Below are 24,973 nucleotides of genomic sequence, written 5' to 3'. Positions count from 1 at the left end.
AGTGAGTGAGTGAGTGAGTGAGTGAGTGAGTGAGTGAGTGAGTGAGTGAGTGAGTGAGTGAGTGAGTGAGTGAGTGAGTGAGTGAGTGAGTGAGTGAGTGAGTGAGTGAGTGAGTGAGTGAGTGAGTGAGTGAGTGAGTGAGTGAGTGAGTGAGTGAGTGAGTGAGTGAGTGAGTGAGTGAGTGAGTGAGTGAGTGAGTGAGTGAGTGAGTGAGTGAGTGAGTGAGTGAGTGAGTGAGTGAGTGAGTGAGTGAGTGAGTGAGTGAGTGAGTGAGTGAGTGAGTGAGTGAGTGAGTGAGTGAGTGAGTGAGTGAGTGAGTGAGTGAGTGAGTGAGTGAGTGAGTGAGTGAGTGAGTGAGTGAGTGAGTGAGTGAGTGAGTGAGTGAGTGAGTGAGTGAGTGAGTGAGTGAGTGAGTGAGTGAGTGAGTGAGTGAGTGAGTGAGTGAGTGAGTGAGTGAGTGAGTGAGTGAGTGAGTGAGTGAGTGAGTGAGTGAGTGAGTGAGTGAGTGAGTGAGTGAGTGAGTGAGTGAGTGAGTGAGTGAGTGAGTGAGTGAGTGAGTGAGTGAGTGAGTGAGTGAGTGAGTGAGTGAGTGAGTGAGTGAGTGAGTGAGTGAGTGAGTGAGTGAGTGAGTGAGTGAGTGAGTGAGTGAGTGAGTGAGTGAGTGAGTGAGTGAGTGAGTGAGTGAGTGAGTGAGTGAGTGAGTGAGTGAGTGAGTGAGTGAGTGAGTGAGTGAGTGAGTGAGTGAGTGAGTGAGTGAGTGAGTGAGTGAGTGAGTGAGTGAGTGAGTGAGTGAGTGAGTGAGTGAGTGAGTGAGTGAGTGAGTGAGTGAGTGAGTGAGTGAGTGAGTGAGTGAGTGAGTGAGTGAGTGAGTGAGTGAGTGAGTGAGTGAGTGAGTGAGTGAGTGAGTGAGTGAGTGAGTGAGTGAGTGAGTGAGTGAGTGAGTGAGTGAGTGAGTGAGTGAGTGAGTGAGTGAGTGAGTGAGTGAGTGAGTGAGTGAGTGAGTGAGTGAGTGAGTGAGTGAGTGAGTGAGTGAGTGAGTGAGTGAGTGAGTGAGTGAGTGAGTGAGTGAGTGAGTGAGTGAGTGAGTGAGTGAGTGAGTGAGTGAGTGAGTGAGTGAGTGAGTGAGTGAGTGAGTGAGTGAGTGAGTGAGTGAGTGAGTGAGTGAGTGAGTGAGTGAGTGAGTGAGTGAGTGAGTGAGTGAGTGAGTGAGTGAGTGAGTGAGTGAGTGAGTGAGTGAGTGAGTGAGTGAGTGAGTGAGTGAGTGAGTGAGTGAGTGAGTGAGTGAGTGAGTGAGTGAGTGAGTGAGTGAGTGAGTGAGTGAGTGAGTGAGTGAGTGAGTGAGTGAGTGAGTGAGTGAGTGAGTGAGTGAGTGAGTGAGTGAGTGAGTGAGTGAGTGAGTGAGTGAGTGAGTGAGTGAGTGAGTGAGTGAGTGAGTGAGTGAGTGAGTGAGTGAGTGAGTGAGTGAGTGAGTGAGTGAGTGAGTGAGTGAGTGAGTGAGTGAGTGAGTGAGTGAGTGAGTGAGTGAGTGAGTGAGTGAGTGAGTGAGTGAGTGAGTGAGTGAGTGAGTGAGTGAGTGAGTGAGTGAGTGAGTGAGTGAGTAAAATCAGCAGAAATCATGGGCCACTGCAACCGACGTGTCCAAACACACTCACTCATGCATCTGCCGTCTCAACAGTTTTCAGATGAGCTGGGCTCGATACAATACTCAAACTTTTTTTTTTTTTTTTTTTTTGCTTTGCATGTTTGTTTTGGGGATTTTACCTGTCATGTAGTGTGTTTAATACACTCACAATAAATGTATTTGAAATTAATCAAACTAATTATTTAAAATGAGTTGAATCAACACAATTCTGGAGTTGTTTGGGACAACTTAATTGTTTCCTGTTCAATCAACTTGAATGTGTACAAACAATTAAATTAACAATCAATTTGTGTTGGGACAACTTGAAATTGTTTGGAACAGAGCCTCTTTTTTTTACAGTAGCTGATTGCGAATGTAGAAGGTTTGCACATGTTTGTTCTAACTTATTTAAATTGAGCTCAAACAACCCAGTTATTGACTTTTTTTGTGGACAGATAAATTGTTTTATGTTCAGTCAACCTAAACTTGTAAACAAGGATTAGGACACAATTAATGCATTAGTAAATGTCAAACTATGATGGATAAATGCTGTACAAATATTGTTAATGCTAATTATTGTAATTACTAACATGAACCAAGCATGAAGTAATTTAACTCTATTGTAAAGCATGACTGGGATCTTATTGCCATAATAAATTATAGTACTTTGGATACTTAAGTATATTTGACAGCAACTGCTTTTGTACTTTTACTCCAATGAAAGTGTAACGGGAACACTTCAACATTAAGTACACTGTAAAAAATAAATCCGTAAAATTTACGGTAAAAAAAACGGCAGCTGTGGTTGCCAGTACTTTACCATTAAAAACACTGTACAAACCGTAAAAGTGATTTCTCATTTTTACGGTAAACTAACGTATTTTATTAATTTATGGAGGTAATATGTCTGTATTTTGTATGACCAACATCTACACATCTTTTGTTACACAGATAGGCGCGTTAGCACACCCTCATGCAGGTGGTGATAAGGAAGTTACATAATGAGCCAATGCTCATCACAATCAACTTTCCCCACAAGCAGAAAAGAGTATCAGCATATAGAAGGTGCTCAGTGTCATTCACACAGCTACTAAACACCAGTATGGTAACACGCATAAAATTAAAGTCATGAAATAAACATTTTTTAATCAAAATTAGATGTAACATAAATCTCTAATGTGCATAACTGATAGGGAAATAACTAAAAAGATCCATATTAATATCAACAAAATATATAAAAAGTGATGTGCCATGCAGGGAATTCTGGAAAAGTCAATTTACGGTTATTCGCCATATATATTAAGGAAACATTCTGTTAACCGGGTTACGGATTTATACTGTAGCATTTTTACAGTTTTTTACCGTTGGAGTCACGGCCATTTTTACAGTGTAATGAAACCCTACTGTAAAGTGTTACTTGGATCTCATAGCCTTAATAAATTATAGTGCTTTAGATACTTAAGTACATTTAACAGCAAATACTTTTGTACTTTTACTTCAATGAAAGTGTAACAGGAGCACTTTTACTTTATTAACATTAAGTAATAAATCCTATTGTAAAGTGTGAGCAGGATATTATAGCCATAATGAAACAGAACTTTGGATACTTAAGTACATTTAACAGCAACTACTTTTGTACTTTTACTCAAGTTTAACAGTGTAAAAGTGTAACATGAGCACTTTTACTTCAACTAACATTAAGTAATGAAACTCTATTATAAAGTGTGACTGGGATGTTATAGCCTTAATAAATCATAGTACTTTAGATACTTATGTACATTTAACAGCAACTACTTTTATACTTTTACTTCATTGAAAGTGTAACGGAAGCACTTTTACTTTAATTAACATTAAGTAATGAAACTCTATTGTAAAGTATGACTGGGATCTTATAGCCTTAATAAATTAGAGTGCTTTGGATACTTAAGTACATTTAACAGCAACTACTTTTGTACTTTGTACTTTTCTACTCCATTGAGAGTATAATAGGAGCACTTTTACTTTTACTTTAAGTAATGAAATCCTATTGTAAAGTGTGACGGGGATCTTATTACCATAATAAATCAAAGTACTTCGGATACTTAAGTTAATTTAACAGCAACTACTTTTGTACTTCTACTCCATTGAAAGTGTAATGGGAGCACTTTAACATTTACGTTAACTAACATAAGGTAATGAAACCCCTATTGTAAAGTGTGACTGTAGTAGTAGTAGTAGTAAACTTTATTGTTCTTGACAGGAAATTTGTTATGGGTAGGGCCAGACGGAATCTGCAGACATTTCTTTGCTATTTCTGCTGAGAATTTATGTAAAAATCTGCGGATTTCTGCTGAATGATTTTGGGAGTATCATAACTAAAACCTTAATATATGAAATAAAAAGTAATACCTTTTTAACTTTTATTTAATGTTTAAAATGCAAAACCAATTAGATTCACTTTATTCAGTAAACAAAGCAAGTCTGTCATATAATATCTCTACTAAAAGACAGAAAATATTACTGTACAAACTGCATTGTACATAAATCTGATGAACATTTTTGTTATTAGTCAATTATATCACTTTACCCACTTAAACTCTGCTGCTATTTGGGGATTTCCGCCTGGATTTTGCCTACCCAAATTTACAAGCTTCCCAAATCCAAATAAAGAGGTGTAAATTCAAAAATTTGGTATCATTTTAAAGAAAACCCTTTGAATTTTCATAAAACACTATTGAAAGTGTTTAAAATAACTGAATATGTCGTCTGTGTTATAATAAACACCTAAAAAAAGAGGCGCTTTTTGTAATTTTTTTTTATAAACTCAAATTTTAAAGTGTACCTTTTAGGTTCTGTGTGGTCTAGCATGCTGTAATTAATTTTGGTGGTTCCTGCACATGTCTGTAATCATAGGAAAAAGAAAAAGGTCTCTACCATAATCTATGCAAAAGATTTTGCATTCCAACTGATGAAAGGTGCTGTACAAGCCACAGGGACCGATCATTGTTTTCATATTTCACTATTCTTTTGTTTGATCAAACATAATTCACTGTGTTTGGGCCACATCAGACATATAAAAGGATTACTTATGCACATCACCTCAAAAACAGAGGAGAATGGCCCTGAAGGGCACAGCATAAGGTAAGAGATGACAGCTGTCTGTGCTATCTGGGGCTGCTTATTGATCATAAATGTATTGTTTACATTTCTGCGCCATGGAAACACCACAATTCAGTTTGATATGTGAATATAATTCAGTAAAAAGAATGCTAGAACTGTATGAGCACCGAAAGAGCTTTCATTTGAGCTATAACTTGTACATGTGTCATATAAAAAAATATGAAAATGAACCAATGTTCAATACCCAGCTCGGTTATACTGTGCATTTAAGTGTAAATAACTTTTGTACAGTAGGATAAAAACCAAAGTGTTGCATATGTGCATAAAATATAGATTTTACACTTTCAAACGACATCACTTACGGGGGTCTGGTGCAACGCTAGCCCTTTAAATCTGAAAGCGAAAGTCGATGACGTCACGGACCCGGTACCAGGTCCGCAGAGTTTAAGTGGTTAATTAAAAAAACTGAATAAAAACAGATTTACACACATGTACTCAAGTAAATAAAAATAATTAATGATAAACTAAAAATCTGCGGAAAATTTGCGGAATACTGCGGGCGCAGATTCCGTGTGGGCCTAGTTATGGGCATCGCCATATTGCTGCAGACATTCACTAAAAACAAGCAATAAAAACAATACAAAATACAGCAGTTACAAAATGTATAATGCTTATTAAGATAGACACTTTACTTTGGATGCTTAAGTACATTTAACAGCAACTTATGTACTTTTACTAGGGGTGTCACGATTTCGATTTTTATGCTCAATTTCGATTATCGAATCACAAAATAGAATCGTCGATGCTGCCACGCCCCCATGTCACGTCAGCTTGGCTTGCCAAGCGGGAAAATAACAGGCTTGTTGAAGTGCTTGTTAAACTGCAGAAGCAGGAGACCCGTCGACAGAGCTTAAATCCTCTCCTCTTTCAATGAAGTCGCCGGTGTGTAAGCATTTTGGATTTCCAGTGAGTTATGTTGACAACGTTCGTGTTGTCGACAAAAAAAAACACAGTTTTGCAAGCTCTGCTATGTACGTATTACGTACGGTTCGTCCGATAGACAACACCGGCATCGCGATCCTCCGCCCGCCCCCGTTGCAAATCAGCTCGCGAAAAGTACACACTCAGGCCCTGTTTACACCGTCTTTGTTTTTAAATGGCATTTTAGAACGACAACGATTTAACATCCACAGTGGCGTGTAGCATTTCTGAGCAGCCCTCCTTCCTCTCTACCTTTGAAAATGCACATCACGTGACCACACAGACACAGCCATGCGCTCGAGACAGCAGGTCCAGGCAGTCAGAGGACTGCTTCAATCTTTCACTCACTTGACTTGTACTTAGTCATTTTAGCGAACACCTCAGATACTGTTGGCTAATTCCTGTTGGTTGTGCGTCTTTTTTACCAACGCCATTATAACGACACAGATCACTGCCTATTCACGAGTCCCGCAGAAAAAGTGATTGACAGGTGGTAATTATGTGTGTATCTTGCCTTTATTCATTTACTGTATGATTTGTTTATGGGTAAAACAAAGACCATGCAGGTCAGGTAGTTTAAACGGTAGGCTACAAATAATTAATTGGTCATTAATTAATTATTCATAATCGAAAATCGAATCGAATCGTGCCTTTAGAATCGAAAATGTAATCGAAATGAGGATTTGGAGGATTGTGACACCCTTATTTTTTAACAGGAGCACTTTTACTGAAGTAATATTTGCACTTGGTTTGTGTACTTTGTCCACCACTGGCATGAAGTGATGCATAAGTGTACAAAACGTTGTGGATGATGAGTTTTGTATAAGTTTTGTAAAAGTTTTTGTTTCCATTTTTTTATTATAAGCCAGATGGACGCGTAATCCGAACACGGCTCTTGTTAAATTTACTCCTGCCTTTTATTACTGTTCCTGTTCCTCCACCCTCACTAATGCAGGGCATTAATGGCAGCGTGCCCAGCTCTCTTTAACATAGATGTCTGGGAATGTTCCTACCACTTACCAGAAGTGCCATCCTCATATCTACCTAGTTTGATAAGTATAACCGCAAGATTGGCTTTTCAGAACAGAGTGCTCTTGAGATGAAACCTTCGCTTCCTCAATATCTATATATTAGAGCCCGTGGTGGAGATATTTTATGTTGAACGTTCAATCGAACCTGCCTGCATCTGTGTGGTATGACTCACTGAAAACATAGGAAGAGGAGCGCAATCCCAAATGTGATGCTTACTGTAAAAAATATCCATAAATTAGCAGTATTTTGTGATTCATGTTTTTATGCATGTTTGTTTATGCTTTTGAATTGGTTTGAGATCTTAATCTTTCTTTCACCAACTTTTACCCTTGAAAAGTTTTCAAAAAGTTGCATTTATTAACACTTTTAATAGTTGAAAGTAAAATACATTATATTGTCTTGGTTTTTGTAAATTGCTGTACAAATACCTTGCAATAAACTGTCACTGTAATTTCTGTCGGGTTCTCCGGTTTTCCCCACAAGTCCAAAGACATGCAGTACAAGTGAATTGGGTAAGCTAAATTGTCCCTATAGTGTATGAGTGTGTATGGATGTTTCCCAGAGATGGGTTGCACCTGGAAGGGCATCTGCTGTGTAAAACATATGCTGGATAAATTGGCGGTTCATTCCGCTGTGGCGACCCCCAGATTTATAAAGGGACTAAGCTGAATTTTCAACATCAAAAGTCGAAAGACCAAAAACCATTGAATAATGTATATAGTCTCAGTTTCTCTGTAAATGTTAGCATTTATGTTATAAACAAATAGTTTTAACTACATTTCCTTCAAAAATACACATAAAAATATCATAATTTAGAGCTTTTTCATTTTTACAGAATAACAAAAAAATCTTAATCCTAAAAAATCAAGGTTTAATAAAAATATATATAAAAAATTTGGTCAATATCATACAACCTCCTGACTGCAGAATACGTCAGAAAAAGTCAACTATATTATATAAAAATAATAAATAAATTTATTTATTTTTATTATTTTAAAGAGCATTTATTTTGGTAAATGTTAATATAGTGACAAAAAGACTATAAAGGCAAGTTTTTCCTCATAATTTTAAATAACCTCTTTCTATTCATCAAAATATCTTGAAAAAAGTCTTATTGTTTCTCCATTATATTCCTCATCATCCTATCATCTATCTATCTATCTATCTATCTATCTATCTATCTATCTATCTATCTATCTATCTATCTATCTATCTATCTATCTATCTATCTATCTATCTATCTATCTATCTATCTATCTATCTATCTGTATATATGTCTGTCTGTCTGTCTGTCTGTCTGTCTGTCTAAAGTATCTTTCCATCTATCCATTTGTCCATATGTCCATCCATCTGTCTGTCTATCTAGAGTATCTATCTGAAGCCAATACTGAAACAAATAACTTAAGCACTGTGGGCATATAAGGCACAGGTGAGCACAATCAAAGAATTAATGAACAAATTGGTGAAAAACAAGCGCTGGCAGTACAAGAAAGTACAAACTATATCCATCCATCCATCCATCCATCCATATCTGTCTATGTCTGTGTCTCTATCTATCTGTATCTATCTGTCTATATATCTATCTGTCTATATATCTATCTGTCTATCTATCTATCTATCTATCTATCTATCTATCTATCTATCTATCTATCTATCTGTCTGTCTGTCTGTCTGTCTGTCTGTCTGTCTGTCTGTCTGTCTGTCTGTCTGTCTGTCTGTCTGTCTGTCTGTCTGTCTGTCTGTCTGTCTGTCTGTATATATGTCTAGCTGTCTGTCTGTCTGTCTGTCTAAAGTATCTTTCCATCTATCCGTTTGTCCTTATGTCCATCCATCTGTCTGTCTATCTAGAGTATCTATCTGAAGCCAATACTGAAACAAATAACTTAAGCACTGTGGACATATAAGGCAAAGGTAAGCAAAAACAATGAATAAATGAACTAATTGGTGAAAAACAAGCACTGGCAGTACAAGAAAGTACAAATATCTATCTATCCGTCCGTCTGTCATCCATCCATCATTTTAATCTGTATATTTAGTAAATACAGCAATATTGTGGTTAAGATTTGTTTATGATTGTAAAAGGCTGTATTACAATATGTCAAAACTGAAAGCAAAATAAAATAAAAACTCTGGAAAAAAGGGGTTCTTATCCCAATAGCAGGTAGCGAACAGTTATGTATGATTTACCAAAAAAAAAAAAAAACGCTTGTTCAAGACAGACACGTAATTAAGGAGCGAGAAAGCGTGCCCCTCTACACCATGGAACAACCTATGCGTATGATTTGAGAAATTTGACAGATTTATTCATGGCCTTTTGTTAGCGGCTGTACACAGCAAAATATGGGGACCCAAAACAACTCTATGGGTGTTAATTTCAACACTTTGAAAGTGTCTCATGGGGTCCACTCAAAACAAAGTTAAATCAACACTTTCAAAAGGGTTGGCACATTGACACCGAAGTAAGGGTTAATTTTAACTCTGGGCAGAGTTAAAAAATGTAACTATATTTAACACCGCCTGGTGTAATATATTGTTATTTTATTCAACTCTCTTGAGTGTAAATATGGTAAAAAGGTCAAATAGACTGTAAATTACAAAAGAAAAAACATTTTATTTGAAAACATTCACCACTTCAACAATTCATTCAGTTTTTAAAATGCAACAATGTCAAATATGCTTTAAATGTTTTATTAGTACAGACAGTATCAACAAAATATGTATGACCAGTGCTCAAAAAGGCTGTTTCAGTCCTTTGGTCCAAACTTGATGTGTTATCAGAGCAATTTGAAAGTTCAATATATCGTCACTCATAGTTTACTTCTGAACTCATAGTTTTCTTCTGAAATTACATTTTAAACAACTTGGCGTGCAAATCTTTCACTTCTGGTGTTTCCTTGGTCCTCCATATCAAACACAGCAGTTTAAATGAAGGTATAAATGCTGTAAACTTGTGTGAAAACAAACTGGAGCTAGGAAATCTCATCAAGCATGTCCTGTGAATGAAGTGCTTCCCAGCCACAGGATGACCTTTTTATCCATGACGATGTAGTAGCTGCTGATCGCTCGTCTGGTGGTTCCTGATGCACGGATATAGGGTGATGCTCATCTAAGAACTCTTCAAGACTCCAGCATGACTAAGAAAAATGTTTGAAAACAAATTGCAATCAAATTCTATGATATATTTAAAAGAACATTTAAAGTAAATAAAACATTCAAGAAATCTAAACTCACCTTTTGAAAATCTTCATGATGATCCACAACTTGACTCTCCCAGCTGGTTGAGGTGACAGGATATGGAAAAGTAGAAAAAACACATATATCACTGTTGGATCTCCAAAAACAATTAGGTTAACCACTATGACTAGAACTGGAAAAACAGGCAGCTGTCTGTCCAGAATCCTGAATTTAACACAACACTTGGAGCAAAATTTAGAGGAGCTTAAAATCTTTTATATCATTTAGTGATGCTGACTTCCCCAAAATATTGGCCACAGTGTAAAAAATATTCATAAACTTCATAAACAACAGTTTTCTGTAAGCGTGTGCGTGCGTGCGTGCGTGCGTGCGTGCGTGTGTGTGTGTTTCTTTACCAGATTCAACTTGTTAGGCCCTTTCAGGTCCAGTATTGAGGCCACCTTTACTGGAGTCTAGCAGATGATTCAGGTCCAAATATAATCTAAAATATTAGGATAAGCAGAAGAGGAAAAGTGCAAAGTAAAGAGCAAAACATTATTTAAGTAACAGTTCACCCACAATACAAAACTTATCACCTTCATGTCATTCATTATTCTTTAATGCTCTAATACCCTCTTAGCTTATTGTGAAACAAATACAGAACTTTATCAAACATACCTTCATTATTATCACCACATATGACCAAGAAGGTGTACTTGGTCATTTCACCAACTCTGGAAATACACCATCCGTCTCTAATCAGCCACTGTCACAGGGTCTTGTGTTATTGTATAGAGAACTGTGGCTGTTAAAAAACAACAACACATTAGTATCTAACACATATGCATAACCTTCAGATTAAAAAAGAGAGATGAACATCACAAAGTATGCCTCACACTTTTTCAGATATATTTTGATTCAGATGTTGATTATTGATAATAAATCTACAAATCAAACCTGTATCATCATTAGGCTGCTCAAATATGAATCAGTTGATTAATTTTACAGACAGGTGGCTGTTTACAATGCACTAAATTGTCTTTAATAAAAAGGAAATGTTGTGCACAGTACATGCTAAGTTTAGCCTATAGTTTTAAGCACAATATCATGCCGGAGAAAAAGCTTGACTAAGATGTTCCTGACTACAGAAATAGCCTAACTTACTAACGTCAGACATCCCGAGTTGGGAAAAGTAATTTTCGGGGGATACAGAGTTGATTTGCGGGAGGTAGCGGGAGAAATGAGTACCTAAAGAACAATGGGATGAGTTGCGCGCGACGTACCTAAAGAGCGGTGGGGGTGACTTGCGCGCGACGTACCTGAAGAGCGGTGGGGGTGACTTGCGCGCGACGTACCTGAAGAGCGGTGGGGGTGACTTGCGCGCGACGTACCTGAAGAGCGGTGGGGGTGACTTGCGCGCGACGTACCTGAAGAGCAGGGAGGGATGCGGTGGAGAGGGGTGTGTAAAGTGTTTAATGACCGGGCGGGAGACGCGCGATTTCCCGGAGATTATCATTCATTTGCGGGCATCTACTTGGGCATCTGGGAGTCTCTGTGCATTTGCGGGATAACGTTAATGTTAGTCCCACAACTTCCAGGAGACTTCTGTAACCTTAAAAGTCTGAGAAAGTGCAAACGCGGTCATTTTAATTTTTTTAATGTTAACATTCCGACTTTAATGGTTGTCAACGCTTAATATAATTCAAGCGTAACGTTACGTTATCACGCGAGTCTATCAACTAACGGTATATGGACGGCCACGAATGAACCAGTTTAAAAGGGCCGCGGTGTTTAAAACAACCAAATTAACGTACACGAATAACAAACAATCATATGTTTTAGTCAGGAAGCCTTTTACAAGTAAGCATATATTCATTTACTCACCATATATGTTTTAGAAACTCTCCAGAGCTTATGGAAACCGTCCTGTGTTGCCGTTAGCATCCGGGCAGAGTAGGCTAGGCTGCTCCGGTGATTCCCTCGCTAGTTTGCTTCGAATTAAAGGAGAAGTGTCGATTTTATTTTACAGATGGGTAACAACGCACAAAATGGCATTAAGCGTGACAGAAATGTGTTGAACATGTACATTTGATGTTTTTATGCACTATGTATGCGTGAGCATATATAAAACATTCTTGAAAAGAAGTGAATAGTAATGCAGTTAAGCTAGATACACAAACGACCATGAATGAACCGCAGAAGATTAAAATTGTCACTCCATTCTAAAGTTATTAACTTAACAATATGTTTACAACTGTATTTCCTTAGAGAAAGTCAGAAAAATACCAACATTTAGGTAGTTTGACTCACCAGTTGCTGTTCTAAACCTCAGATGGAAAATGGCGTCTGGAAAATTCTTCAGTGACTGGGGCTGCATGAATTCCCGGATGTTGGAAATAACACCACCAAGTGTAGAAAAGATAACTCCTTGATTTCGCACTGAATAAAATCAATTCTAACTCTTATTATATTCATTTATCAAAATCTAACTCTTTAACGTCAACACTTTACTCTGAAATGCTTCAACACCGAGAATTTAACTCAGATGAATTTGCTGTGTAGGTGGCAAAGAGTGCATAAAATCTCGTTCCAAATATCCATTGAGCGCTCTTTACAGGGGCCGAGGCTGCATGGCTCCTAATGAACTTTGCGTGCTCTTCTCACACATTTTTGACACCGGGTCACGAACGAAGCAAGGATTAAGCGTCAGAGCACAATTGGGGCAAGAGGGGCATTGAGAGGCCTTTGTTGGAGAATGCGAGCGGGTGAAAATGTCAGCCGGAGAAACGGCCGTGCCTCGATGGCGGCTTCAAATAGGCATGACCCTCGCGGTGAACTTTCATTTTGGTAATTGCCGGCCTGTTCTGACACGCTACATCGCACCCCAAGAGCAAGTGTTTGCAAACTGTTTAACCGAAAGCGCTCTGAGGCGAGCGGTATTCATTTGCAGCGTTTACACTTAGACAGACTTGATTAAACTTTTGGGCAAGTTGCTGAGCCAAGCTGGAAGTTGTTCAGATGCTAGTTTGCGCCATTGTTTTTTTTCTGGGTTTTTTTCTTCCCCCAATGGGAATCTGGAATTTCGCACTTAATGAGTGGCCTGAGATAGCCTCTTTTATAAGGATTAATTAGTTGCTTGGGTCGGGTCATGCTGGTGTCAGATGTGTTGGTCTTTTAATCTTTGCATTGGACAGAATATGTCCTGAAGTCACCTTTTTTTAATGACTAAATCATTCTCTGAATATTCAATTAAAATTATATTTGTTTGTTTGTTTTATTTTTGAATAAATTAGAATTTTCTATATTTTAAAGGTGAACTAACGTCTAATGGTAAAAATTAATTAATTTTATTTTTTAGAATCAAACTTCATTAAAACACTATTCTCCCTTTGTATGCATAGGAAGGGGAAAGTCCCTCCCATTAATGATGATATGAGGCGTTTGTAGCTCCACCCCTTTGGATTTAAAGTAATTGTCGCCAAATTGGCATAATGTGGGTCAAATACTATTTAAAGACTTATTGTTTGCACCTTGGCATAGTTAATAAAAATATTTGCATTATTTTTTTCTAGGGTCATATCATAAGAAAATTGTTTACACAATGCTCAACAATATCATATATCACTTTTTTTTCAGCATTGCGCAGCCCTAATAGATTAAGTAAAGAACATCCGTCAAATCTTTTGAAGTTAGTCTTTATTAGGGATTGTCAAACAAAGTTGCTGTTTATTTAAGGACTTCAGTTTTAGCTTCAAGGTTTATGTACATCTAGCATAGCGTGAGCAGTACAGTGATGTTGCAAACATATTTTATTGCTCAGTTTTTTGAAGAGGGGAAAAAGCACAGACGCTCTATTCTTTTTTTAATGATGTAAAATGGTATACTTTGGGCTTTTCAAATGTACTAACATTCAATAAAAAAAAAAAAAGGTTAATAAAGTAGCACATTCACAGTACATTTTCAGCCAAACCGGAATCTATTCATATGCCTCTTTGTTTACATGACAACAGGGTTTTTGAGACCGAAAACAAAAAATAAGTTGTTATTTATATACAGTTTTGTTTTTGGTCTAATAACCTTTAGGATGACTCTAAATTTAGTATTAAAGTTACCCCGAAGGTAAATAAAAATTGATAATTTTTATTTTGATTATAATTTACATTTTTTAATTACATTTTTGGGTAAGCCTGTGTCATTTCTTGTCAAAGAAAAACTTCTTATTGAAAAAAAGTAATTTTAAGCCAGCATTTGCCAAGGTTATGAATCTTTTTGGGCTTATAACATTGTTATACAACATTATATTTATTAAAAAGTTTATACATACAACTACAGTTGAATACAGAATTATTAAAACCCCTTTGAAATTTTCCTTTTTAATTATTTCCCAAATGATGTTTAACAGAGCAAGGAAATTTTCACAGTATGTCTGATAATATTTTTTCTTCTGGAGAAAGTCTTATTTGTTTCATTTTGGCTGGAGTAAAAACAGCTAATTTTTTTTAAACCAATTTAAGGTCAATATTATTAAGCTATATATTGTTTTCGATAGTCTACAGAACAAACCATCGTTATACAATAACCTGCCTAATTACCTTAACCTGCCTAGTTAACCTAATTAACCAAGTTAAGCCTTTAAATGTCACTTTAAGCTGTATAGAAGTGTCTTGAAAAATATATAGTCAAATATTATTTACTGTCGTCATGGCAAAGATAAAGAAATCTGTTATTAATATAAATATAAAATTAACTGATTGAATAAATCATGATATAAACCATTATCAGGATATGAGAGGACTTATTTAATTTTTGTCGTATCGCCCTGCCCTAATGTAAATGGGCTCATAGGCAGTGGATAATACAGTGCATTTTGGACCTAGTCTTAATATAAATGTCCCCTATTTTGATGCACACCCACCTTTCTACTTAAACACTGTCACAAAATTAATCATCCTTCATTTAACAACTCTCCTTTTCTTCTTCTTTTTTCTACCATCAGCATCTGAGCCCAATCTAAAGCTGCGGTCCAGGCTGAAGCAGAAGGTCAGCGAGCGCAGGAGCAGCCCTCTGCTAAGGAGGAAGGACGGACCCATCACCACTGCAAAGAAACGCTCTCTGGACATGGCAGGTGAGTGGATACGACTCCCATCAGTCACAGTTTATTCATTTCAAAGCAAAAAATAGAAGATTTAACTTTCCCCACTAGCAGATAATTTAGCTTGTTTTAAGGAAAAACTCTAAAACAATACTTGATCCAATAATTTGTAGATGTTTTTAGACAAAGCAATAAATACTGAATGCCATTAGACTATTCAAACAATCTTGTGAAAGTGTATTCATATGGCAAAATGTATTACAGAAGAAATAAAATATGGCAACCTCAGATTTTTCCAGTATTGTTCAGCCCTAACTTGAGTGTTAGAGCGAGACTCCAGCATCTGTTCCTTCTTGACTGGCACTCCATTAATCTAGACAATTTTCTCCCAGAGTCGGCATGCAGCAGTGCTCCTGGCTCTGGCCCGAGTTCACCCAACAACAGCTCAAACAACATTACCAATGAGAACGGCATCGCTGGATCAATCTCCAACAGCGCAGTGGAGGTACTGAGCTCTGCAGGATTTATTGTTAATGAATTGATGATCACTGTTGGTTAAGCTGCCTTTCCACTGCACACGACAAGTCATTCATTTCCAATGGAGAGTAGTCTGGGAGCTGCGTGGAATTCCGATCATCTCTGTATGCGTAAAATTCAGATCCAATTTGAGCTGCAGATCCGTTAAAATATTTGAACTTCTGAGACTCGACTGTATGCCATTGGTTGACTGGATGTGATGTATTCCAGTGTTGCCCAATCAGGTCCATGTGCGTAAGATAAGAATTATTGTTAGTTTTTTTTTTTGTTATAAAACAGTCTATATTAAAACATTTTTTATTCATAAATGAGTAATAAAAAATAGTAGTAATAAAAAAGTAGTTTAACGAAGAGAAGATTTTATCCACACATTTCTAAACAATAGTTTTAATAACTCATTTCTAATAACTGATTAATTTTATCTTTGCCATGTTGACAGTAAATAATATTTGACTAGATATTTTTCAAGACACTTCTATACAGCTTAAAGTGACATTTAAAGGCTTAACTAGGTTAATTAGGTTAACTAGGCAGGTTAGGGTACTTAGGCAAGTTATTATATAATGATGGTTTGTTCTCTAGACTAACAAAAAAAATATATAGCTTAAAGGGGCTAATAATTGTGACCTTAAAAGGGTTTAAAAAAAATTAAACTGCTTTTATTCTAGCCGAAATAAAAAATAAGACTTTTTTTCAGAAGAAAAAATATTATCAGACATACTGTGAAAATTTCCTTGCTCTGTTAAACATCATTTGGGAAATATATATAAAATAAATTAAATAAAAGGGGGGCTAATAATTCTGACTTCAACTGTATATACTTAAAGTTGTCTCCACATTCCCTCCAAAATGTTTAGCGGCCTGTGAATTTCTAGTGTTCATTTATTCAACTACGGTGAATGTACAGAGAATAAAGCTTTTGCCAGAATCAGCTTCTCTCCCATGGTGCACGACAAAACTGAAAATCCTGTGCAACTGTTTCAAGGGGGTGTATTTTAACAGTCATGTCAGAATGTTGTGTGCCGTGGAAAGGCGATTTTAGGATCATGCATTGTGAGATGAATTAAACGATTAGAATCATATTCCAGATTTTGCTAATTACTGGGCCTCCATTTATTTATTTATTTATTTATTTATTTATTTATTTATTTATTTATTTATTTATTTATTTATTTATTTATTTATTTATTCATTCATTTATTTATGTATTTGTTTGTTTGTTTTATGCTTATTTATTTATTATTTATTTGTTTGTTTATTATCATTCATTCATTCATTCATTGTCTTGTCGGCTTAGTCCCTTTATTATTCTAAGGTCGCCACAGCGGAATGAACCGCCAACTTATCCAGCAAGTTTTTACGCAGCGGTTGCCCTTCCAGCCATAACCCATCTCTGGGAAAACTTTAGTTTTAATCGAGCAATTAATTTTTTTAAAGCTACTTAATTAAACAAAAAAGTAACTGGTGTTACATTTTCAAAAAATAACTCAAATATTATTACCAATTTATTATTTTTTTTAAGTATTGCATAACTTTACTCATTACTTAATAAAAATTATTATTATTACGTAACTCGAGTTTTTTCATTATACGTTACCTCCAACACTGGTCCTAATATAATAATAATAATAATAATAATAATAATAATAATAATAATAATAATAATAATAATAATAATAATAATAATAAAAATAATACAAATATTGTTATTATTTTTAGTAGTAGTAGTATCATTGTTATTATTATTATTAAAATTATTATTATTGTTATTATTACTATTATTATTATTATTATTATTATTATTGTTCCTATTATTATTATTTCTTATATGTCTGTGGATTTGCTCTTTAGTGTTTTGCTTTCAGCAGTGACATTTTCAGTGAACTAAACTAAACAACAGATTGAACTGAAGCAGTTTTAATTTACTAGAACTTCATATTAAGCTGCTTTTGACTGTAAAAGTCATATAGTATATAGTTTATAGTCAAATAATTTAGTGCATTGTAAAAAGCACTACAGAAATCAACATGAATTGAATTAAGCATACCAAAGAAAGCCATTTAGCAGTAGTAAAATACCTGAAAACATCCACTTTAATGGCTCTCCTGTGTTTCTAAATTAACCTCTAAATATCTTCATCTTCAGGACACATTTTGTCAGTTTTCTTGGAGGTTGCACTTGTCATGTTGCTTTTGGAAAAAAAGTTCAATGTTTTTTTTTTTTCCTGGCCAATTCCATGCATGTTTTTCAGACGTGGACAGTCTGCTTCTGTAGACGTGTCCCACAGGGGTCCGGACAGCAACCAGACAGAGCTGTTTGTTTTTATCGCTGGGGTTTATTTATCTGTGCATATGTTTGTGTGTATGTGTGTGTGTCGTTCCAGCCATCGTTGGCACACAGACTCACGGGCAGAGAGGGTCCTGTTAGCCAGCTGTCTCTGTACACATCGCCCTCCCTTCCAAACATCACCCTGGGTCTGCCAGCCACCGGCCCCTCCAGCGTGAGTCTATCCTTCCTTCCTTCTCTCTCTCTCTCTCTCTCTCTCTCTCTCTCTCTCTCTCTCTCTCTCTCTCTCTCTCTCTCTCTCTCTCTCTTTCTCTCTCTCTCTCTGTTTTTCTCTCTGGACCGTCAGGGTGCCACATATGGCTTTTCAGCACCAGTGCCGTTTTAGAAAGAGTCTTTTGAGAAACAATGGCTGACCAGAGCTCATTGACGCAGGCAGAAAGAATGATGAATGAAAGGGGAGGGATTAAAAAAATGAGGAACACTTCAGTTCAAGTTACAATTCACACCATTTACTCTGGTGGTTAATTTTTCTGGTTTTTATTTTTTTATTTTAACTACTTGTTTAAAATGAGCCGAGTTGTTTGGATCAATTTAATTGTTTTATGTTACATCCACTTAAATTTATAAAAATGATTAAGTTAGTTTTGTTGATTTGGTTTGGGACAAGTGTACACTGTAAAAAAATGCAGGGTTCCAAACAATTCCATTATCTTGTCTAAAATAATTAGGTTGTCCCAAAAATTATGAATCATGCTATTTTAATTCATTTTAAAGAAGTATTTAAATAAACAGTAAAAGTTTTTTTTTTTTTTTTAAGATTTTACCTATTTATTAGCACTTATGAAGTATTATCTTATTCTACATCCTTAATCCAATGCAATACAAAAACTAAACTACTACCTTAACTATTAATATGCAGCAAATGAACAGTTAACAAAGCTAAAAGTCTTAGGGGCTAATCACACTGAACACGCTTTTACATTCCAAAACACAAGGCGCACCACACTGCCTTTTTTGTTGACAAAAAAAGAAAAGCGTGGTGTGCCTTTTATGTGCTATAAGGTGCTCCTTTCACACAGTGATACTGGTAAATATATGGAAAATTTACGGAATGACTTTACCGGTAGATTTAAAAAAGTGCTGTTCACAGAGGCGAAGACGTTACAGAATTTTTCCAGAAAAGAGCATTCCCACATCCATTCCAAAATAGCGGTAAATTCTGACATCATTAACCAGAAATGAGCTCTAAATGGCTGCGCTTGTATTTGTAAACATTTGACTACATTACAAACCCTGTGGATGATCAATATTGTGAACAACTTCGATGAAAACATATGGAGGAACACTTTCACATGTCAAGATGTACATGATATGTGTGTGTGCTGGCGCTCACGGGCTGTTTCACAGGCACACGCAAAACTTGAAGGTAAACAACGGCTTATCATCTTAGCGATAATTATTTACACAGTTGGCATTAAGATGAACATATAAACGTGATCTGACTAATTTCTAGCAGCTAAATGTGTCTGGGAAAATATTTAAAGGCTTTTATTCTCATAAAATGCAATGGCGTGAATGCCTCTGACTGGTCTGATTGGCTAAAGCAGACGTCTCACATCAGCACGTTCTAGACGTGCACGCGCTCTTTCCGGCAATCTTCCTTCTGCGTTCACACAGCGCAGCATTCCGGCAAATTACCGGTAATGTTACAACTACTCTCTCAGGAAAATAGCCAGAACGAATTTACCGGTATTTTCATAAAGGACCTGTTCACACACACACACACCTTTCCAGAAAATTGCCGGTAATTTACCGGAAAGGTCTGTATGTGTGAAAGTGGCTAATGACTGAATTAGCTGTGTATTGTGTGTGATTGTTGCTGTTGATATTGCTATAAAGTTAATATTTAATAATAATATGATATTTAAGATTTGCATAGTTATACAGCTCCAGATTACTCAAAAGAGCAATCGCTAGTGTCTCCTCCATCTTTAAAAGCCCCTTAGTCATTTTGACAACACAAACACTGCTGTGACCTCAATAGAAACTCCGCCTCTGCTTTAATTTGATTGGAGAATGAAAAAGAAACGACTGACGCTTTTTCCGCTCAGAGTTGACTTTTTTCAACTGCGAGCGCTTTTGACAAGTTTTGCTGCTACACAACTGAAAATATGCTGAATATAATACAGTTTTTCGTTCAGAATTGTTGTATTATAAAGTTACTGTACTATAAAGTTTTCTAACTGGCAAATGACATGATCTAGTGGGTCACGTTTGTGACTTTAGGAGGCGTGGCTTTGGATGGCAGGGGAGCGGGACTGTGCTTCAAAGATATTATGTTAACGGATAGCATTTAGGCAGATCACCTACTGCACCTTTATTGGTTCGTTAATAGCATGAAGTGTATTAAAATATATACTGTGAGGCCAGCAGGGGGTGCCCAACCTGCGGTCTGTGTGGGTCCTAATGCCCCAGTATAGTGACGGGGACGCTATACTGCTCAGTGAGCGCCGTCATTCGGATGAGATGTTAAACCGAGGTCCCGACTCTCTGTGGTCGTTAAAAAATCCCAGGATGTCCTTCGAAAAAGAGTAAGGGTTTAACCCCGGCATCCTGGCCAAATCTGCCCACTGGCCTCTGTTCGTCATGGCCTCCTAACCATCCGCATATTTCAATTGGCTTCATCTCTGTCTCCTCTCCATCGATCAGCTGGTGTGTGGTGTCCGGTCTGGCGTAAAATGGCTGCTGTTGCGTCATACAGGTGGATGCTGCACACTGGTGGTGGATGAGGAGATCCCCCCCCCCATTGTGTAAAGCGCTTTGAGGACCCAGAAAAGCGCTATTTAAATGTAGGGAATTATTATTATTAAAATGTGACCAAAATAATGTTTTTTTTTGTTTTTGTGTGCTGTAGCATATGATGAGTGTAATGTATTAACTTATGTATAAAAAAATATTAAATTAGAATGCATTTTTAGGTTAAAAGTTTTAGCATTAGCAGTTTACTATGAATTTTTTTTGTTAAATTTTTTATTTTTATGATTTCACAATATCTCATAACCGACCATAGCAAATATTTTAGGCATACACTTCTGCACTTGCTGTACATTGTTGCTATTTTATAGAAAATAAATGTGCACATTTGTTATCTTTATTTATAGATATTGTGATTTGCCTTGGATTCATGTTTTGCATTCTGTTCACGTTTATGTAATTTTGAAACGTGTTTTTATTGTCACAGAATTGCTGGTGCATCATTTTCTTGGACAAAATAAAGATTAGCCTGTGATTCCCGCTGCAGGATTCTTTCAGCTTACAGTCTCATTCTTTCTGTTCACACACACACACAGGTGGCATCGGGCCAGCAGGATGGTGACAGGATGGCAGTGCCAGGCTTACAGCCAGGAATCCCCATAACCACTCCGTTCATGCCAGGAGCCCACCTGCCGTCATACCTGGCCGCCTCCAGCTTGGAGCGGGAAAGCGGCTCGGCTCACAACACTCTCCTCCAGCATATGGTGCTTCTGGAGCAGTCGGCCGCTCAGAACTCCCTGGTCGCAGGTCAGTCGCTGGCATAACAAATAATAATAATAACCATCAATAACGAATCTTTAAAAATAGATTTATTTTGGTAAATTTGATATCAAATTATTATTTGGGTCATCCTGTGAACGTTGATACCAAACACTGTGCCATGTTTTGGCAAACTTCCTGTTCGCCATATTGATTTTGTTCAAAAACCTTCTTTTGCGAACTCTTCCTCGACTGTTGATTCAATTGTTAGCAAGTTTGACTCTGATCATCTTTAGACCATGCTGACCAAGTGTTATGGAAATTATATCGATCAGCAAAACGGTTGTCGTTTACGGCATCAACAAATGTGCTAGCACGATGTCAAAGGGCATCTGAGGCTGAGACTTTGAAAGGCTTTAACATACTAACATTGATATTTAGGTCTGTCATTAGCAACTCACAATAACCCCAGCACATGAATTTGGTAACAGCGCCACCTAGTGGTCACGAGTTATAAACAGTTTACTAATTGTCAATAATGAATTAAAAATGTGCTATTAATTTTAGACCGGCAGCTAGCTCTCTGCAACTCTCACATGGTCGCCCACTGAAGCTAAGCAGGGCTGCGCCCGGTCAGTACCTGGATGGGAGACCACTTGGGAAAGCTGGGTTGCTGCCGGAAGTGGTGTTAGTGAGGCCAGCAGGGGGCGCCCAACCTGCGGTCTGTGTGGGTCCTAATGCCCCAGTATAGTGACGGGGACTCTATACTGCTCAGTGAGCGCCGTCTTTCGGATGAGACGTTAAACCGAGGTCCCGACTCTCTGTGGTCGTTAAAAATCCCAGGATGTCCTTCGAAAAAGAGTAGGGGTTTAACCCCAGCATCCTGGCCAAATCTGCACACTGGCCTCTGTCCATCATGGCCTCCTAACCCTCCCCATATCATGATTGGCATATCATCACTCTGTCTCCTCTCCACCAATCAGCTGGTGTGTGGTGTGCGGTCTGGCGCAAAATGGCTGCGGTCGCGTCATCCAGGTCGATGCTGCACACTGGTGGTGGATGAGGAGATTCCCCCCCATTGTGTAAAGCGCTTTGAGTGCCCAGAAAAGCGCTATATAAATGTAACGAATTATTATTATTATTATTATAGACTGTATATGTTTATTGGGGTAAAACTTATTTTTAACGTTTTCCTTGGGTCATGCTGAGGACATTGATACTAAATATGCCATATTTGGCTATATACGTCCTGTCCGACATATTGATTTTGTTCAAACATTTTTTTGCAAACTCCTCCTAGACTGTTTGCCAGTATATCACCAAATTTGACTCGGATCATTGTTAGTCCATATTGACCAAGTGTTCAATAGGTGAAACTGTTCTTGTTTACGGCACCAACAGATGTGTTCAAAAGTGCTCATTCTTCCTCTGGACTGCTTTGCTATTAGGCTATGTTAGGTTAGGTGCTTGGCCCCATAACTGCTGCTTGCAGCTATATTAATAATTGATGTTGTATGCTTTCTGTGGGGTCTTAAACTATTTTATATTAAAAAAAATAATTTAACCTTTAAAAAGTCACTGAAATTCCCTGAAATAGGTCGTGTTGTTTCAATTAATTTAAAATAAGTTCTTTGAACAAGCAGCAAAAGTCATTTTTTGAGTGTATCATTACCTATTTATTAGCACTTATAAAGTATTGTCTTATTTTATACACATAATTCTACCCAATGCCTAAACCCAACTACTACCTCACTAACAATAACAAAAATTTATTATAAATTATTGATATTACAAGGTGCATGTGGGGTCTTAAAAAGTCTTAAAATACCTTAAATTCAGAAGTCGCCACAGCAAAATAATAAGAAGAAGAAGGAGAAAAAGAAGAAGAAGAAGAATTCCTTACATTTATATAGCGCTTTTCTGGACACTCAAAGTGCTTTGCATGGATAACACGATAGCAGCCATATTGCGCCAGACCCCACAATCACACACCAGCTGATTGGTGGAGTGGAGACAGAGTTATGAAGCCAATTATAATATGGGGATGGTTAGGAGGCCATGATGGACAGAGGCCAGTGGGCATTGTTTAACCTCTCATCAGAAATATGGCGCTTACTGAGCAGTATACTGGGGTGTTAGGATTCACACAAACCACAGGTTGAGCGCCCCCTGCTGGCCTCACTAATATCACTTCCATCATCAACCTAGGTTTCCAATGTGGTCTCCCGTCCAGGTATTGACGGGGTGAGAATTTGCGAATGAATGAACGTTACCAAGTGCAATGCTGCAACGTTACACACTATCACTATCATTTCTCTAACACAAAAGACATTGACCAGTTATGGGGCAGTTGTGTACTGTAACATAGTGAACATACTGAACTTACAAAGCAGTGCACACGGAAAGATTCCAGGAGTTTTCAGAGAGACAGAACAATACGGTAGAAGGGTGGGAGATGGGTATTAAATACGGGAGACTCCCGGGAAAAACAGAAGCGTTGGCAGGTCTGATTAATAGTATTATCAAGTTTTTATGATGGTTTGTTTACTGAAAAATATTTTTTTAAATGTTGTTGATCAACTTAAAATTTTGATCTAAAAATGTAGCTCTTACTACAACTTGAATGCCACTTTTAATTTAATTATTTTATTTGAAGAATAAAAACAAATATGTCAGAAACCTCACTAAAATTTTAATAAAAAGAATTTCAGCGTGAGCAAATCAATTCCCATTACTTTATTTTTCATAATTTCATTTTAGTTATTTTTTTTCTTTTTTTAAAACATCCTTCAAGTTATTATTATGCTGCAACCCAGTACTGGGAAACACCCATACACTCTCATTCACACACACTCATACACTACGGCCAATTTACCTATAGCGCATGCCTTTGGACTGTGAGGGAAACCGGTGCATCCTGAGGAATACCACGCCAACACGAGGAGAAAATGCAAACTCCACAAAGAAATGCCAACTGGCCCAGTGGAGACTTGAACCAGTGACCTTCTTGCTGTGAGGTGACAGTGCTAACCACTAAGCACCGGTGCCGCCAACCTGTTCTCATTTTAGATTTATTTAATTCAAATGAATAAGTAGTCGGTTCATTCCACTGTGGCGACCCCTGAAGAGACTAAGACAAAAAAAAATGAATGCATGAATATTAATAAATAATGAACCACCTATGTGCATCATATTGATTAAATTTGTTCTTGCATGGTTTGTTTATCCTCCTAATGCACCCATATTTCTCATATTTGTCACATCATTTCCCATTAAAATCTCTGAATTGTCATCCCTCTGAACAGACAGGGGCCCCGGGGCCTCGCAGGATCATAATCTCCCTGCAGACCTCATACATTTACTGGTTGTAATTAGCGTAGCATACAGTATGTTACGCAGCGCCCTTTATAAATTGGTTTCAATTTCTCGTAATACGCACTAAGGAAGGCTCATTTTAATCAAATTAGTCATAGGCGGGTGTTAATTAGCCTCCTGATGTGCCAGGAAGGGCTTCAGGAGAGACGTGTGAGAGACTGGCAGAAAGAAGAGGTCAATAATACTGATCTGAGATGCCTCGCTGGCGCAGTCACCCCTGAATAATAATTTGTGCCATCAAAAAAAAAAAAGCATCACCCTTT

General features: G+C 37.3%; 1 protein-coding gene and 1 long non-coding RNA gene across 9 annotated transcripts in view; one reads left to right on the top strand and one right to left on the bottom strand.

Annotated features, from left to right (window-relative positions):
• hdac4 (histone deacetylase 4) overlaps positions 1-24,973 on the top strand; it is a 399,635-nt gene that overhangs the window by 268,438 nt on the left and 106,224 nt on the right. For all 8 annotated transcript variants that reach the window (XR_015498934.1, XR_015498933.1, XR_015498936.1 and 5 more), the window contains 4 exon segments: positions 14,904-15,032; positions 15,392-15,504; positions 17,920-18,036; positions 21,173-21,383. Coding sequence is in view for 4 of the 8 variants with exons in the window: in XM_087266974.1 (XP_087123100.1) it covers positions 14,904-15,032; positions 15,392-15,504; positions 17,920-18,036; positions 21,173-21,383 (570 nt within the window). In the remaining 4 variants the exon portion in view is untranslated.
• Positions 9,325-12,264, bottom strand: LOC137496500 (uncharacterized). Its single transcript, XR_015499848.1, has 6 exons — positions 12,218-12,264; positions 11,792-11,898; positions 10,586-10,712; positions 10,324-10,409; positions 9,965-10,007; positions 9,325-9,867 (listed from the first exon to the last, which is right to left on the bottom strand). It is a non-coding gene; the product is annotated as an uncharacterized LOC137496500 (long non-coding RNA).

This window comes from Danio rerio, chromosome 9, assembly GCF_052040795.2.
Source record: "Danio rerio strain M-AB ecotype USA chromosome 9, GRCz13ab, whole genome shotgun sequence".
Lineage (NCBI taxonomy): Eukaryota > Metazoa > Chordata > Actinopteri > Cypriniformes > Danionidae > Danio > Danio rerio.
This window is presented reverse-complemented; position numbering and strand designations above follow the sequence as displayed.